The 19,222-nt window shown below is 38.2% G+C and overlaps 1 protein-coding gene across 29 annotated transcripts in view; it reads right to left on the bottom strand.

Moving 5' to 3' along the window:
• The window catches only part of Tm1 (tropomyosin 1), a 97,503-nt gene that overhangs the window by 11,172 nt on the left and 67,109 nt on the right, over positions 1 to 19,222 (bottom strand). For 4 of the 29 annotated variants that reach the window (XM_065238253.1, XM_065238255.1, XM_065238236.1 and 1 more), the window contains 5 exons: positions 17,832 to 17,902; positions 12,941 to 13,016; positions 12,546 to 12,608; positions 7,450 to 7,519; positions 4,047 to 4,916 (listed from right to left, as the gene is read on the bottom strand). In XM_065238253.1, coding sequence (XP_065094325.1) covers positions 4,330 to 4,916; positions 7,450 to 7,519; positions 12,546 to 12,608; positions 12,941 to 13,016; positions 17,832 to 17,902 — 867 coding nt within the window. In that variant the 3' untranslated portion in view covers positions 4,047 to 4,329. Of the gene's footprint in view, positions 1 to 4,046; positions 4,917 to 5,108; positions 6,938 to 7,449; positions 7,520 to 8,359; positions 8,423 to 11,941; positions 12,005 to 12,545; positions 12,609 to 12,940; positions 13,017 to 13,299; positions 13,371 to 17,831; positions 17,903 to 19,222 lie in introns of those variants that run through there. The other 25 variants (XM_065238256.1, XM_065238237.1, XM_065238259.1 and 22 more) reach the window with 15 other exon arrangements.

Below are 19,222 nucleotides of genomic sequence, written 5' to 3'. Positions count from 1 at the left end.
TGAAATAATGTATACCAGCGTTTCTTAATCTATGCCCCGCCTCTCAGGTGGATTGTGGGCTGTCCTCCTGTACTCAGACAACTTAGTTATACGTTTTTGAAACTTTATGTGAAATTTACCTGAATTTTAAATCTGGATTCCATCTATGAATGTTAATGCTATTTTTGGCGATTTATTGGCAATTTTGGCGTTTCCCACGTGATAATGTTGTTTTTTGCTTGCTTTATTTTTGGCAACTTTTACTGAATGTTTAAAGAAAATTTAGTAAGAAAAATGTAAAACTCCTTCAGCTGGTGAATTTTTGACGCCCGGAAACTGTTTCAATAAAGTCGCGTGTGTTTATAAATGCTATGCGTTTTTTTTCTTTGATTCGCTTTCCGTCGATCGTGTTTTCCGTACTGAGCACCAATGCTTTCGACGCTAAGGAGGCAGCTCCTACACCTAGACCCTACCTATCACCCATCAACTCATGGACCGGGGACCAACGGCTTTAATTCCCTACTTGATCAGAGATTTTATGTCTCAGAAAATCCCGACTGCATCGACTGGGAATGAACAAAGGCCCTTAGGAGTGAGAGGAAGTCACGCGTAACACTGCACCATCGGCGCCGCTGATGTGTTGGGTTGTTATAACAAATAGGAAAGAAATGATTTTTAGGCAGAATTTGATGAAATCTCTATGATTATAAATCAATTATGAATGCCTATGTCCAAATTAAATACTGCTAAATACATGCCATATATCGAATCTTCACGTTCCTAAATTTGGAAGGGTGTTTGCAAAACCATTACCCATACACGGAGGAAAAATACTACCCAAAGTTTGAGTTTTTTTTTTTCTTAATTTTGATTAAGCCTCTCACTTGAAATCGTTATTGTTGTCAAAAAAGGAACGAGAGATTCTACTCAACGATATATTTCAGCCCAATAAGTTACTTTTGAGTAAATTGCATATTCTCAAATTTACGTGAAATAAACTTAATTTTGGGTAGAATATACTTAAGAGTAAGTATTTTTTGTTTGCCGGTGTTAAATGAAAACTAGTATATGCGATTTACTCAAATTTGAGTTATTGAACGGGAATTGAGGGAAAAGTACTTAATTTTGGGTAGTTTTTCATCTCCGTGTATGATAATAGTTATGTTAACATGCGGGGCTTATTGTATGTGAAAGTGACCTCGGAATGGACATGAATGACCAGGTATTCTAAAATGTGTTGCTGGATCTGCAGTATCATGAATCTGGATCACCTATTAACTTCCGAACTAAAGCTTCTTTCAATTGTAGCTTCGAAGAGTATTGCTAGCAGATTTCAGCCATAATACCACTGATGGCCAGTGTTGGATTGACTACACACACAGACAAGGTTTTAATGCTATTTTAACAAGTTTTATGCAATTATGAAGTTTGATGTTTTAAAGCCATTTTTGACGAATGCTTGGATCTACACACCTCTTAAAACTCTCTCCAGAATGATTTCCTAAGCCAAATAAAAAAGAAACCAATAACATCTTTGTAACTCAAGTGAAAGTAAACTTCTATTTTGTTTTTGCCTTTTTCACGGCAAAGAAAAAAAAATCGTTGTAGTAAAACCAAATTCCTGCTAGCTACCGCAAACTTTTCTGATCAGAGCTATTTCGAGTTGCTTGCCGGTAAAAAAAATTACCATAGAGCTACAATTGAATGTATGGTAACATTGTACAATTAAGTTAATTGTATTTACAATAAATCGTATTGCCGACAACGATAAATAACCATAGAATTTATTGTATCCACAATGGAATCTATGGTAAATGAGGAAATCTAAAATATAACAAGGGAGTTGTTATGTATCTTATCATACTATATGGGTTGCATTGTAGATCTATTGTAATATCAATATTTTAAATGTACTTGTATGATACACATGACCCTGTTGTGATTGTATTTTATTGTATGGTAAATGTATGGTTTTTTCCGAGTGTACTACTGTTCATTCAACCAAATACGAGCGATACTCACGAGTTCTATTCCGAGCTAGCTTCAACGAAGTGACTCGATATTGACTGTGTTCAATGAAACAGCTTGAACTTTTTTGAAACTTGAACTTTGTTGATATACCTTGACATTCAAAAGTGTTAACTTTTACCCAAAAAACCATGTAGTCATGTTAATATCAAGACGATGGAAAGATAATTTCAATCTTGTGACGGCATCTGAAAGGCCACACAAAAAGCAACATTTGAGGACTACTGAAAAAAAAACTGAAGAAACTGAATGAATTTTCCAAAATTAATTTGAAACAACATGTAACACATAAAAACCAACAAAGTGCAAAGTGGCTTGAAATAACACAGTCCTGAACACATTTATTTGTTATTAATGACCTGATTATAAGACCCCGAGAAGCACGCATCGGAATGTGCTCTACGTCCAACTGCACGCGGGCTTCACGTGTGCTCTCTCATGCACATCGTACGTCTCTCAAATATTCTCTGGTACCCCGCTCGCTCACGAATTCTTACGTGTGAACCTAATCCTGAATTCCAATAAGGAAACATCGATAAATGATGTAGCATTTAGGGTAGGGGGGTTAAAGATTTAACGTTCCATGTATAAGGTATAGCAAAATACGCTACGAGGGGAGGGAGGGGATCCACAATTGGTTCAAAATATGCTACGTCATTTATGGAACGTCCCTAAACTCTTCCTAAAAAATATATAGGTCACTGCACGGAATGAACACGAATGAACTATAGTCACTATATTCATAGCCTTCCAGATTCAACTTCCGGCAAACTGGCAACTTTGATTTTTGAAATAAAAATCTGGCACCCCGTGAAAATGTTCGTTTTCGTTTTGAGCTGTCAACAATTTTATATGGAATAGAAGGAAATGTTCAAACAAAATATTTATAAATTTACACTCATCAACACATACATATGCATATGTTTTGTTGCCTTTAGTCGCATCGATATTCTCAACGAAAAATGCAAATATAGTGCATTCAGGAATGCATTGATAAATTGCCACCTAAAGTGATTTCAATTTCTGTCAGCTACTTGCATGCTTGGCATACACAGTTGTACTCACCAATTGCTCATTTGCTAATAACTTCGCACACAGTTGACGTAACATAGTTCTTTTTAAAGCAGTAGATAGAATAGAGTTTAAGCTTGTTATAGATACGTAAAAACAAGTAGATTTTAATTCTAGCAATAAACTGTATTTGTTTTTGCGTTATTAAAATTAAGTCACATCTCATACTTTACTTGTAAAAAATCATTGGCGTTGATTCAAATGTTAAGATTTACCTATTCTTTGCATATCTATAGTGAACTATGATCCTAATCTATCAATAACTTTAAAGAAAAACACATTTTAACAACTGAGTGAAAAGTTATTAACAAATGAGTGTTGGTGTGTATTCCAAACATGGCTACTTGACCATCATCACGAATTCTAGCGCAGCAAATTTAACGGCCACTTTATATTACAGATTCACCAACACTTTTTCATACCATATGAATTTGACAGTTAACAAACTGTTATTTTTGATTAACTCCAGCGGTGAAAAGTGAGCACACACACTAGAGCCATCTGAGTGACAATAGAAGAAATAAGCTAGTTTACTTTGCGCGGAAATTTCTTACTCTACATCGCGGCAAGGCCGCCGATCACAATACTTCCATAACATTGTTCCAATAATAAAATGCCATGCTCGATTGGCTCCGGCAAGTGATGGTTCAAATTGGCTCGCGCCATTGTATCCACCAGACTATGAGTATAGTGACTATAGAATGAACTTCCCCTATATAAAATTGTAAACAACAAGGCCAGTAAATGTCAATATTCCATACAAAATCAAAACAAAGATTCCACCGTGAAGTGACCTATGATAAATCCCAACCGTTTCCCATCCGCGGAGCACTTTTCCCCTCGCCGATAACGACCTGTAAGGATGTGGGATGATTTCTTTTTCGTTCATTTCCACTTACATCTACATTTCCAACGGACTACTACAACAAAAGCGCGAATGCTACCGTGAAATGACGAACCAAAGCACATTACAAAATAATCAAGCAATTATTGGGTTTTTATATTTGAAAGTAAAAAAAGTGAGAGATAGACAGTTAAACAGTGAAAATTTAGGCTGGTCTAACAAGAGTGTCAACTAGTGAGGTATTTAGCGGTAAAATTGAGAACCATTCTTCTTATTACTTTTTTTTTGTTATCTTTAAACCAGCGCAACAACATCCACCGTGCGATACACGTTAAATGAAAGTTAAACGGAAACAATAAAAAATAGATTCAGGAAGGTGAGAGTGAGCGATATTTTGAAGGTATGGTTTAGGACGCAGGCGCTTCTTCAGCTGGGGCGGCTTCCGCTGGGGCAGCTTCTGCAGGAGCTTCTTCGGCTGGGGCAGCTTCGGCTGGCGCAGCCTCAGCAGCAGGAGCAGCTTCACCCTCAGCAGGGGCAGCAGGAGCAGCTTCACCTTCAGCGGGAGCCGGAGCTCCTTCTGCTGGTGGTGCAGCTTCGCCACCTTCCGCTGGTGGAGCAGCCTCGGCCGAAACTGCCTCGCCGGGAATGTCTCGCGGAGGCGTCGTTCCGGTGGCAGAGCGGACATATGGTACTTCGGCACCCTCTGGAGGGAAGTGCTTCTGCAGCTCGAATGGGCTTGGAGATCTGGCTTTGGCTGCTTCTGGTGCAGCCGCCGCACCTTCCACTGTAGCTTCGCTGGCGGCAACAGCTTCGGCTGGTTTCGGTTCCTCCTTTGCTGGTGGTGGAGTTGCCACTTTTGGTGGTGGTGGTGGAGTCTTCGGCTTCGGGCGACGCTCGGTCCAGATGGGATCGACTCCCGGAATAAGGTCGACGAAGGCAAAGTCCAGATCGTCGCCGATCTCGGCGAAGCGAATCTTTTCGATAATCAGTTCGTCTGTCGGGTGCCGCGATGTCGGTTATTTGGCGCAGTGGTGGTTATGTTTATATTTGGATTTAACGAATGTTACGCAAATTAAGAGAAGAGAAAAGCACAACAGAAGCGATAAATATAAGAGAAAGAAAATGTAGGATAGAACTCAGACTAAAACGAGGAAACGCATATACACAGAATAAAACGCAGGCAAACTCGGCTTTAAATAAAATAATATATTATTATAAACACTCAAATATGATATCATTTTATAGTTGCTGTAGTTTCTTTTTGTTGTTGTTGTTGTTGATGTTGTTGGTCTTGCTGGTTTATTGGCAAAGTTGAAATGAATGCTTTTTAAATTCCTAAATGCTAAACAGTATTGATCGTGAAGTCTACGTGTACATTCTTACATACAGTTCAATCTGATTCCGCAGGATCCGCCGAAGGTATGCAATTACGTACAGAGAATGTTTGTGTGTTTTGTGTTCATTTGTGGAATGGACTTGGTGGAATTGAATGTACACGGTCCTTACAACTTACTGCGCTTAGTTTAGCTTCCGATGAAAGAAAAGCAAAAAATACTCTCAAAATGGCTATGCCACAAAATTTCCAATTAAATGCGGCTCAAAATCAATCGGAAAAGGGGATCTCTTCCCAAAATGACAGTTGAAGGCACATTAACAGATTAACTAACGCGTTCCCATACAATTCTTCCGATCAATTTTTCACCGCCGACAGTTTCCTTTCTTCTGAAATATCTCATGCTGATCCTTAAAATTATCCGTTAAAACTGCTTTCTCATAAATTACTCTTCATTTAATCTTCTCTGTTCCGAACTAAATAAAAAATAGGGATAACTTATTGCAGAAAGAAACATAATAAACTAAAATTAAGAAGAGGACTCAAGTGTAAAATCCTACCGAAATGAAAGTAAGGCGACGAGAGTAGACGTTCGTGTTCTGTCAAAACTGTTTTTCCATGATCTGATTTCCCGTTTCTACAATTTCAGTAAATACACATATACGTATCATCGATTCGACTGCTTCAAACTACTTAAAACTCTATGGGTGTAACTTATCTGGAGAGTGTTCCATTTTTTGTGCAATTTATTATTACTGATTATTTCTATCATCGTTTTAATTATTTTTGCTGCCTTTGTTGACACACACTCTAAACTTGATTTGTTCATGTTTTTTCATCTTTCAAAATTGTTGCTATAAATGCATTTGATTGACGTTTAAATGCGCGTTATCTAAATAAACTCTACTACGAAACGCAAGGCAACCGGAAGACAAGAGAAAATTTGCTTTGAAAGAGAAATAATAATAAATTGCAAAACAATCGGAAGGATGGGGGATTATTCCAGTAAAATAAAGGGCAGTAACGGTTATATCCTATTAGATGAAAGGTGTCCTTTACTACTTTCTACTTAACAAGAGAAAAATGTCTTTCTTGATTGACCTCAAAAGATTTGTGAATGTTCGCGGAATGTTTGTCTTTTCCTTGGCATGTGAATGTACAATTCGTTCGCAGCAAGCTACCGGTCAAGACCCGGTAGATGTCGCCCTCTTAAACATTCCTAGTTTTCTTCTCGATTGTGTTTACGTGTTTTTGTGTTGGTATGTGTTTGTGTGTTGGTAAGTGTGTGTGTGTGTGCTACAGATTCATCCTTAACTGTAAACTTGTAGAATGTTAAGTGAATCTTTTTTCAACCAGAAAAAAGACGTGACAGCTACAAATAACGCGATGAGTAACAGCAGCGACGCGCAAAGTAGAACAACAATGCTGTCCGGAGAAAAGTGTTTAACGGCACCCGAGGACTAGTGGGTCCATATTATTTTTTTTTTACTTTTCACTTAATCAGCATCTATCCCGCCAACTTGATTGATTGGTTTGTTGCTGTTTGTAGTTGTAGTATAGTAGTCGTAGTAGTTACTGTGTTCGCATCGGTTGCCACAGTTACATGTTCTGAATATCGTGCAGGGTTGCTTCCATTTCCTCCTGGAGCATTTTGTTCTTTGCACGCTCGTGCATAAGATCGTCTGTTTGTTGTGCGGCATTCGGCCGGTGGTGGCGTAAGAGTAGAGTTTTTTTTTTGTGGACAAGTTTGCGATTTGTTGTATAGCGGTAAGTTCACACGAACACGCACGCAGAAATGTATAGCAGCGCAGCAGGGGTGTTATTGCACACAACATCAAAAAACGGTATGTGGTTGAAGGTTTTGGTTTTAAAAGGGTTAACGAAAAATCAAACATGAAAATAAAAGAAAATGTTAAAGAAAAACAAAATAAAGTTAATCTTATATAATCGTCATAAATAAAAAATTGATCAACTTTGTTAGCGCCATCTACTTGTCATGTGGGCGAAAAAGGTATATATATGCGTACTCTAGCTGTGATAATGTACTTAATTCACAGCGGCTTTAACGCTATTTCATTTCAAATCACAATTATCTTTATAGTAATGTTAGTGATAGAAAACTTTTGAATTTCATGACTTATTGGGTTAATTTTAACTGTTCGAAAAAAAATTAAATACCGATCGAAAAACTTACCCTCGAGTCTGTCGACTTCCTTCTGCAACTTCTGAACGGAACGTTCAGCGAATTCAGCGCGAGCTTCAGCCTTTCGTGTTTGAAGATCATTTGAAATGCGATGAGGAAATGTCACGGGGAGAAAAGAAAAAAAATGTATAAGTTTTACGGTGAATTATCTCGCAGCATTTGCAACAACCCTTTTGATGGATAGTTGTCATTTTTACCAATCAAAAAAATTGTTCCAATAATCGTAAAGCACTCGTGATTTTAAAAGCAGCAAACTTTTCCTTAAAACTAACATGCATTAGTCGAACAATTTAATTCGGAAGGTTAAAACGAATGTAAAACAAAACAAAAGCAAACACCAACCGCTTACCTCGACGGAACAGAAGATAAACTTAATGATCTCAACCTTTGAAAAACCGATAAGCAACACTTATGAACTAAATTGAGTGATTTAACCATAACCCGCTTGTAAATAAAGAAATAAATAGCTCTACGACTACGTCCGCATCAGGCCTGCTGTGAAGACGGTGGAATTTGACAATGTGTGACGGTAGTCATAGCACCACCTACGCTTATCACATTTGGAAACAGCCAATTCCACCGTTTCGACTACAGACCAGATTTATGAATAACGACGACAATTGCTGATCAAATCTAATCTGGAACCCGAGTGCAATGCCAGCGAAGCGAAGGTGATTAACCCGTTCACCGCAAGGCGGCTCTCCCATCAGCTACCGAATTTTGTTAATATATACCGAATCGTTAACTATCGAATTAATTTTCCCAGGTTTTATCCTAATTGTGTGAAAATGATAACAGAACCGAATTGGACGAAGCAAAAGGGAAAGAAAATACTTCTAAACGCTACTTATCACCACCCAAACGATGATGGTGGCAAAAGGTAGCGTTTATCGACACTTACATTGGTCAACTTATCGTTCAATTGGTGGATTTTATCTTCGACCGAATCACGTGATGCCATGGCCTACCGAGTGTATGTTTTGCGATTGTCAGTGCAAAATGAGGATAAATATATGGAAAAAGTTGAGTTATGAGTGGATACGAGTTGTCGTAGTTGGAAGATTCTACATGGTTACACATTCGCTTTCCAGTGCGCAGAAGTTCTAGCAGGTCACCTGTCAAGTCAGTGGTAGTAGTCACAACGTGGAGATGTCACAAATGACTTTTGCTGTACATTAAGAAGAGATCCCGCAACCAGAATAGATGGGAAGACTTTCAACCCAATTTATTTACTAGACATACGATGGAGGTAGACGCATTTAGAAACTGAATGGTTGAGATCACAATGTAGCTTTTAAGGTAAATATTTGCTCAGTGCATGTACATAAAGCAGTGTTTGTATAGTAAATCATTCGAATTCCAACTCAAAACGAATCATTTTTTACGTCACAAAGAATTCCAACGAATTTCGACACTCGCAAGCAATCTGAAAAATGAAACCGCAGTTTTATATTGCACAATAAAACCAATTCTTCGTTCGAGTGTACAGAAAACAGATCACTCCCTTCACCTCCTCCAGGCATGAATTGAGAGTATCCCGTGTACCAGATAAGATATGGAGACATTTTTTGATTGGACAACACCGGTCGTCCGATAAGAAATCGATTTGTGAAACGGCTGCGGATTGTGTTCTGCTTTAGTGGAAAAAAAATCGTGAGATTTAATCAACCTCTACCTGCATCTTAACATGGATTGCAATAGATCAAAGACTTTGAAAATGTAACATATATTCGGGTAAGGCAAGGTTTTGCCGTATTTGATTAAAAAATACAGTACTGTTCAAACAACTAGACAGGAAATAAATATGAATGAGAATGTATGACTATTAATCCTCAAACGTCGTACACGCAAATATAAATATTATTAGTTCGCGAATCCTCTACCACAGCGCTGGCATTGGACCACTTTGACGTTTTTATACATTCTATCAAACTTGTAGGCAACATTGTTTGAGACTTGACAAGCAAGCTTTTTCTGCGAATAGCTCGCGAGATGTCATTAGTGAGCTCCGTGACGATAGTTTGAAGGAAAACGTTATGGAAAGAGTTACGTATGTATGCCTGTGTTAAAACTATCAAAAACCCTGCTCAATTACTTCCGTTTTAGAGTAATATTGTCCATTTTCTATGACATCCAACCAGATCCAGACGACTCTGAATGGGTCCAGACTTTCAAATCAATCAGAATAAACCAAACCTAGGGTGAGCAGCTCAATTTATTGCACTTTTCAGCAACATTGGCCTTGTTTTGGACAACCATATCCGGTTCCAAAAAACTCTGAATTAGGTTGAATTTATATATATCTCTGTCATTTAACGTTCAATTTTCGTTCTCTTTAGGTCATTTGAAAGGTCAATATAATTTACAAATGCTCAAATGCTATGAACAAAACACAGTTACATGTTTTTTAGGTGACCCCAAGCTTATAATCGAACGTGTGGGTTTTATCATGTGGATTAGTAATTTCCATGATTTTGAATCAGCTCAGACCATAGCTTTTAAAGGCAATATTGACCAATTTTTAAACAATTGCGTTTTTGGACCAAACTGGCCATTTTTTTATTCAAGTTAGATATTCGCTTGGATTTTTTCATGATTCTTTTAAAATTCAAAAAAGCCCAAATCTTTTAAATGTATAAATTCACTCATATTTAATTATGTGTCTTGATCAAACTGCGTGATTTTGAAAAACTAGCGAGCCCAGCTCAATTTCTTGTGTTTTTTGCAATATAGGTCATGGTTTGGACATTCAGGATTGGATCATGCGGCCTAATAAACTCCATGATTTTGAAAACCTAAGACCTCGAGTTCAATCCTTAGCATTATTAGGCAATATTGACCAATTTCTATGCATCCAGAAATTGATCCGAAGGACCCTGAATGGGTTGAGATGTTTAATTCAGTAACATGTAAACATGCGGCTTGTCAAACTTTGTATAACTATGACGCTCAGTTCAACTTGTTCCGAATTTGGACCACATTGCCCTTTTTGTTGACATCCGGAGCCAGTTCCGAAGCAGTGGTATTTGCAATTCTCGCGTAACATTTGAGAAGGGCCTATCCACGATGATCGATTCTCTGATAGGCCTTTTTTTCGTGTTGCACGAGAATTCAGTCATATTTTATCATGCGGCATACCATACATAAGGGAAAAGGGGCGTCACACAGTCGTCCAGAACTGCGAAAAGGCGGTCAAAAGTCTTTATATCGTGAATGTTGAATTTTTGACCACTTGTCTCAAATGCAAGAGTCATGAGATAATGATTTTTGACCGTCTTTTCACAGTTTTGGACCACTGTGAGTCATTAATTTTCGAAAATTCAAAAGCAGTTTTTTTCGTTTAAAATCAATATTCTGTCAATGAAAATGTGCTCACTGTGTTCCGGTATTGCCTGAATGCAAACACATTTTCATGAACGTAATTTCGTAGAATGTCTTTGAAAACTGTAAAATTTACTCAGATTATATCATGCGTCATAAAACTTTTCATAATTTTGAAAACCTTAGACTACCAGCTTATTTGTATGCTATTTTTGTGCAATATTGGTCACGCTTTGGACATCTAAAGCAGATTCCGGAGCACTCTTAATGGGATGAGATTGTTAATTCACACAGATTTTACCATGTGGCATATTTTGATTGTCTTTAGTCTAAATCTCATGATTTTGAAAGCCTAAGACGCACAGCTCAATTTCTTCCGTTTTAAGGCAAAATTTTATAAATTTTTTTGGACATCCAGCCGGTCCCGGAGTACTCTGAATGAAAGATTTTTAAATCACTCAATGTTTATAATGCAGCATATAGCATAAACTTCATAACTTTGAAAACCTCCGGCTCTCAGCTCATTTTTTATATCTGAAATGGATCCGTAGACTTTTACAAGAATTTTTCGTATGGTTTAGAGACTACTGTCAATCTCTGTGAACGGCTGCCAGTAGCCTGGAGCTAACGCACACCGACATCAAACTTCTGTCAAGGTTAACATTAGTTTAAGATTTATTTCAAAGTTATGAGATTCTCTGATATATAGACAAAAGACAAGACAAAAGTATGACACTCAAGAAGTGTTCCTTAACATATTTAAAAAAAGGAAGAATTGAGTTACATTGTGACTTCAAATTATTCATTTCAACGATTTTCAACCATTTGGAAAAGTTCGGTTATTCGATTTCCCGCAATCAACCGACATAAAACAGGGCACACAAGACTTGGAAGGAAATGAATGTACACAGTAAGAATGTCTACTTCTACAAATAACTACACACAGAGGAGTGATGAACACTGAAATAAATAGATGAAATACTGCACAGAACATAGAAGAACCCGATCCAGGCCTACGCATTTCTAACAAAACAAGGACAGGGACAGACAGAGACTCGAAGGACCCAAACTCCAGATACAGATAGAATCGTTTGCTTGCTGTAGCTATAGTTTTGCGTGCAATTATATTGATCGATGCTGCCTTGACGCTGTAAAACAATACCTCCTTCAGACGCTGATCCAGTATTCTCACTTGGCCGCCGTACGTTTCCTCTCTTTGCGTTGCCTGGTGTAACATCCATCGATCCACGTCGTATCGAAGATGAGCGCAAATAATATCACACACACACACACGTGCGCGCACACAGCAGCAGCAGCAGCAGCCAAACCAGGCCGGATATCGATTTCGTTCGATATTTTGCATTTGTTGGTTTGTTGCCATTGTTGTTAGTAGCGTAATGTCGGTTGTTGTTTTGCAATTGGTATTATTGTGCAGGAGCAGCATCAGCAACGGTAACCACAACGACACATCAAGATACACGGGTTGTAAGTAGTAGATCAAGAACGGAGGGGGGTTAGCGATCGTATTTCCGTTTGAATGTTTTAATGTAACGAAGAAGAAAAAGAAAACAACGGTTATCTCAAAAATCATTCGATTAGTAGAATTGGGTTGGAAACGATTGTCCCTGAGGGATGGGACAAATGTGGAGACGAATGTTCTGACATCTTCGAGGTTAATTCGATTGAGGCACACACACAATAAAATTCAGTTTGAAAAGCGACACACGGAAAATGGAACACTGCGAGATATTCTTTTTGGTGTGTACCTCCTTTAGACGGGTCGTGAGGGTCTTGATCTGGTTCTTGTACTCCTCTTCACGTTGGTTAGCCTAATTTCAGAGGTAAGTCATACATAGTCGAAAGTTTTTTTGTTTTTTTTTTAGGAATAACGTAAAATTGAGAAAAATCAAATTAATCATCATGTGAAGTAAGTTTGGGGAGAATTGTGGTCAAAACTGAAGAAATAATGTTTGTAACTGTTGTGCTGAGTTGATTAAGAGTCAGAGTTCGAAGTTTCGTTATAGCGAATGGGTAATCTCTAGAATTCTGTAATGACAGTTTTCAAGTCGAGAATTGGCCAACAACATCGGCCAACCATCGACGTAAATTGCCCTACAGAAGTTCGGTAAATGCACACACTTATGTACAAGATAGTCCATACCTTCTCTTCCGAGACTTCCAGCGACTTCAGGTTGTTACCGACAACACGCAGCTCCTCCTCAAGCTCAACGATCTTGCTGTAAGTTGTAAGGTCAGACGCAAATAAAAAGAAGAAAAAGAAATCGAATCAGTTGAATGTAAACGGACACTCGGATGTTGTCACTGAGGAAAGCGGAGACGATCGATTGACGAAAGACCTTGTAATTTGCGCACTTGACTGCAACCGGTCCTCGTCGCGCAGTCGATCACATTTCTGTCATCGATCGATCGCCTTGTCCTCCTCACTTTTCTGTTATTATTGTTGTTATTGAAATCGTTAAAAAGCAACTGTGCAGCCGTGGCGCAACCGGCAAGACAAACCTTTCGTTCATTTCGACCTTCTCTTCGGAACGCTCCAGGTCCTGTTCCATGAGTACGAGCTTCCGGGCCACCTGTTGGTCCAGGTCGTCCAGAAGGGCATCCAGCCGGGCAGTCATGGCGCACACACACACACATACAAGAACACGCAGTAAAGCACACGGCAGGCAGGCAGCGCGTGGCAGATTGGTTGGTTAGGCAGCACAGCGGTTGTATGTTGGCAAATTGTGTGTGTTGTTGTTGTTGTTGTAGGTATTGGATTAGTTGAGTTCGGAGTTCACAACATCGATCGGTAGTAGCATGAAAAACACAATTCAAACCACCGACGCAGTTCGTTTTTTAGAGTGAGCGGATGGTTTGAATCGAGAGATAAAAACAAAATCGAGGTTAGTGAAAAATTCACACTGAGGTTAGGTTTAAATTTGGGACGGGCTAAGATCTGTTTTGAGATGATGCCAAATTTACAGACAATACTTTTTTTTCATTTCAAAGCAGAGTTCAACCGAACCCTAATTACTATGTTAGTTGAAAATATCTTCTAGCTAGCTTGTATTTTTTTTTAATTTAAATGATTGTAATTGATATGATTAGTACAAAAATAGCTATACAGTCTGTTGTAACTGGGATGTCCGCTGGTGAGTTCTGCTGGTGATCCTGATGAATCGCGGAGGATGAAAAGGGTGGCTGAAAACTGACCTTTTCCAAGCAAGTGAATACAGTGCTGCAATGCTCAAAGTAATCTCGTAACCGATATGGCAATTGGGCTTTGTTGCCTTCTGATTTGAAGCCTGACCGGGGACTCCCATTTCCATGTAACCTACCCATAATACAAATCCATAAATTTATGTTGAGTAAACTGCTATACAACCAAAACCAGTCACATCAAACTTATATAAAATATTATAGAGCTTGTGTTTTGTATGGATATTTAGCTCTCTGGTCAACTGAGTTCTTTATATCGAGAACGCATCGCAAGTTATTGACCTAAACTAGTGACCGAAAGCTATTGACCTATCTCTGGTCACGGGCTGTGTGACCAGTTTTTCCATGTAAAAGGCCATAACCTATGGCCAAAACATCGAGCAGATAGCTACCAACAAGGTTTGTGAAAGTAGTTCAAATCTATACTGATGCTATATGCATGGAGCGTCATATATAATATAATTATAAATTATTCATCGCGTAAAGCAGTGAAGACCAAAGTGCAATCCCATGATTAAACAACCAAGACGAAGTTGAATCTAGAACCGAACTACCGTTCATATAATGGCAACAACGTTCTGATGAAACAACGAAACCCCACTTCCATGCTCCTTTCCTGATCTATCGTTCGACAATGTACCCCTCTAACCTCGGGTAATCCGCGAGTATAAGACTCAACTCCTACTAGACCTATTAGAATTTAGTAAATCTGCAAAATACTCCCAACAATTCTAGTTCCTTTGAATAAATTCATTAGAAATTCACTTGAATTTTCCTAAGAATTGTCATGCAACCCAAGTAACATTGAAAGTTTTATCGAGGTTTTCAATCATGCTGCGAGTCTAAACCATGGTCTACAGAACCCTCATAAAACCAAAATTATTACTTAGGAATACAGCTCAGAAATGTCTTAAGGATTACTCTGCAGTGCTGCTCTGAATTCATCTGAAAAAAGACTTGCAATGCTCCTCTGAATTCCCCTGGAATTCCATCAGGATTCTCATGAATTTCTTATCGGAAAGATCTTGGAATTATTCTCGGAATTCCGCCAAAATCCTCAAATTCGAATCTCGTTTGGTATTCTGCCAGCAACCCTCTTTAATATTCACTTGGAACAATCCTCAGATTCCGTAGGATTTTCAGGCAGATTTTTTTAAGACTATCCTCAAAATTCAAGGCCAACGTAGATTTCTTCTTAGAGTTTTGTTTTTAATTTTCATCAGAACTCGCTTAAAATTCATCTCGAACCTGTGCTTGGAATACTCTTCGAAATTAATCACTTAGTACAGCAGTTTTCAGACAATTTTCTTCCACACGGCCGTTGAATCCGGCTCAAATTTGAGTTCCGTTTACTCAAATTCACAAAAACGCAAATCTCTCATTGATTGAGTTTTTTTTTTCTATTGAACTTATAGGACTTGGAACTTTTAGACTGTAATTAAATGTTTTGTAAGGCCTTGGTGTCGATCCAAACGGCCTACAAGATTTACATACAATAATTTACAGTCATCTCTCCACAACTAAATGTCCACTAGCTTGATATTGAGTTATAAGACCATAGTAAAATTAATTTCATAGCTACTACGGTGGTGATTTCCTATGGAACTGTTATTCTTTAGCTCGATAGTTTTATAACTCGATGGAACTTTCAATATCGAGTTGTAGAGAGTTCACTGTATTTATAGTTATCAGAAATTTAAAACTCGACCTTCTCCGATTTGCAGGAAACTTTGCAAAAGTATGTGTTATGTCACATTTTTACACACATTCGACTATTTTGGATATTGTATTTTTTTTCAAAATCGCGTTCGGTGAACTTGCAGTAAAGCTCAAGAGCAATACAGCAAACTTCTAGCGAAAATTGACTCCACTGTCATAAGAAGTCTTTGGAGCACTTTAAGGTTCACAAAGGATTTCAAAATCAGAAATTTTCCCAAATGAATCTTGGATGTTTCAAGGTCTTTGGTCTCATCAATTCGTAAGAAGACCCAGCGCACCCAATTTGGGGGAAATTCCCGAACAAGTTCCAGAGCATTTCCGATAGCAAAATTTATTGCCTAACTCATCGATTTCCAACTTGGAATACGCGTTATCAAACTGAACGAAAAGTACATGAAAAGAAGCGGATGGTTAGCGAGAATCGAAACTGTCTAACTATCAACATTTCCTCAACGTATCAAATCCGGAAGCATTCGATATCGGATGTGAGTCCGGAAGACTTGATTTACTACGAGGACATTTATGAGGGTGGTCATGTAGACTTATGCTGCAGCTGCTATAGACTTTCCTATTCATCCTTTAGGTCTTTACGATAACTTGCCTCCTCACATCTTACACATTAGAGGGAGTTTTGATTAGCACATTAAAACATAAAACATAGTCTACAGGAGTATGGTAAAACAGAATTTGTTACGTGGGATCTACCACGGTAATAAATAAATCTGTAATCAATACCAATCTATATGCAAAGATCCATATTTCGTTTAGGTTTAAAATTTATACCTACTCGAATATGTATGTGTAGTGTTCTGGACATCTCAAAAGCTGTACTCACTCAAAACAATATTCTAAATGAACTAAACCAGATCATGACGCTACTAGTTTAAACTGAGTTTGATGTGGTAGATCTTACTCTGTAATGTGATTCACTCTCAAGAGTTGCAGTAGATCCAGCAAGTCATACTCAACATCATTAGCCCAGGAATGTCCTTCATGGTCAGTTTGATTTGCACTAGATTTATCGGTACATGATCTAAAAATGAATTCTAGACAAACATGTGGAAAGGGGAAATGTGCTAAATGTAAACAATTACGATAAACGCCGATTTGTCACGACTTGCATTACACCTAGACAAACTAACTACATAATTTGGTAGAGCATACGTGATTTTTCTGGATGAGTCTTAATACGCTAGGCCTTGGTATTCATCTAACCCTTAAATATTAATCATTGATAAATCTCACCTATCATGGAATCATGTTGGATCAAAGTAGAGACAGAAATGCTTAAATTATAAGACCTCTATTGGGTAGCCTAAATTCAATGTAATTAATGAAATTTCTCCTAAAGTTCAACTCAAAATTAAAACTAAAAAGTTGAATGCGAGATTATATCGCTCATATGTCAGCCATGTAGAGCCTTAAATCTATTTTCTGAAGCAATGATAAATTTGACCCGAATTTATTTTAATTGCATATTAGGAAATTCATTACACTTAACATTTGCTTGCAATTCCAATGTAACACATTCAACAACCCCATTAATAGCAAGCCGTTTAAAGCTATAATGATGATTTTCTCAAATCGTAATCACAAGTTTCATCAACGGCTATCCAAACCACTTTCCACTTAACCAATTGTATCCACGCTCAGTCAACAAAGATCAAGAAGAAATGAACCATCTCCACCTTCACACACACCCACACTTTGTACCACGAGCACTGTATTCACCTGTTTTGGAAAAGACACAACGCTGAACAAATTATTTCTTTCCATGCTTATTGCTTCATACCTACACATCGTGTGCACCAAAGAAAGAGTGAGAAAAGGCGCTACCACCCACGCAGAAATAATTACTACATTCTTTTACCGGATGATTAATCCATTTTTCGGCGGATGCACCTTTTCCCCCTCTTGTTTCAATTCGGCATTCTCCGATGCAGCACGTCAGCGCAAAGAAAACCTCATTGAACAAGATTATTTGGTTAATACATATACCTATATATTTTTATGTCCGCTGGCATAACAACGACAAAACACAGAAAACAAAACCAAACAGAAAAGAGGAAAACGGCAGAAAATCATTTGTCACACGGAACCATGTGACAACGTACCCTTCACCGGCTTCGGCACGCTCTTCAGCACGCTCCAGATCGGCTTCAACCATGGCCAATTTACGAGCGACCTAATATATAGAGAGAGCCCGAACGCAACACACCAATCGCACATACGACCAATTTCGGATTTTCGGATTGTGATGCAACCGTTATTTCGTGGGAGGTTGAAGGTGTTTTTTTTTGTATCGTTCAAAATAGAAAGAAAAAATAAAAGTGGATATTTAGCGGAATAATCGATATACAGTCATTCCCGGTGTCAAAACAATCAATCCGGATCCGGGCCGGACGCCATGCGATAAGAAAGCAAACCACAACGAGGGAATGGCACTCTGCGCGTTAGTCGATTGTTTTTTTTTCGGGATTGGGAAAAAGGACAAGCGATGATTTTGGGTTACTGGCCAGGAATTGAAAGCATGTTAGTTGGGGAAAAAACTCAACGGTGACAACGAGAGCGCTGATGACGATTCTTTGAACACTTTTCTGATGTAATCCTAGTTTAAACTTAAAAGAATGCTTTACCTAATGAGTACAAAGGCTGTCAGCGATTCCACTCTCATTTCCCGGGCATTGAGTTACAGCTGAGTTCGGATACGACTGGATGACAACTCAGATGAGAACTTTGGTAAAAGGCTATAACAAAGCAGAAAGGAAATGGCTTTACAAGGAATATTTACCTCCCCTGCAATTCAGATACCTATAAAATCGTAGTATGTTGTACCCAAAATATAGATGTAACGCAACATATATGATTTAAGCTACATGATTGACTCAAAGCTAAGAAACTCACACGGTTCACTAGTAAAGTTCTTCATTTGGTTTCATTTCATTTTCTAGGAGAATTTCCAGCAGAGTTCTACAGCCATTCAAATCGACACAATTATCCAAAACGGTTTGAAAACATTTTTACAACGCTCTAAACTTCTCGGGTGTGTGTGACTATTGACTATTATCGGAAACTCAAAATCATCCGTATTTTTAGTGCTTATATTTCATTTCAAGAACAAACCTAGCATAACGGGTTGGCGCAGTCGTAATAATGTAATCAGATTGAAGGAAACTGAAAAACTATGGAATACATTCAGCGAAGTGTTTTTGGTAAGAAAATACAGTGAAATTAATATTTAAATTTTGGTTGCCGAAAACAGTCAGTGTGTGCCGACCTATAATCAAAAAGGATTGTCTAAAATCAACCGCAAGAAGTGATTGCATTTTATAATTCTGTTTGAAGCAATGGTTAAATAACCATGCGTCTCCATTGAATGCCTTATAAAACTACATCACGATGTGGACACACGACACTTTACTTTCTTATGAATAAAGTAAAATAATAGTCACAGTACCTGCGTGTCGAGGCTTTGCCACAGCACAACTGTCTCGGTTTGCTTGCT

This window comes from Ochlerotatus camptorhynchus, unplaced genomic scaffold, assembly GCF_037179485.1.
Source record: "Ochlerotatus camptorhynchus isolate MF236.1 unplaced genomic scaffold, CSIRO-AGI_Acam_v1.1 ptg000743l, whole genome shotgun sequence".
Lineage (NCBI taxonomy): Eukaryota > Metazoa > Arthropoda > Insecta > Diptera > Culicidae > Ochlerotatus > Ochlerotatus camptorhynchus.
This window is presented reverse-complemented; position numbering and strand designations above follow the sequence as displayed.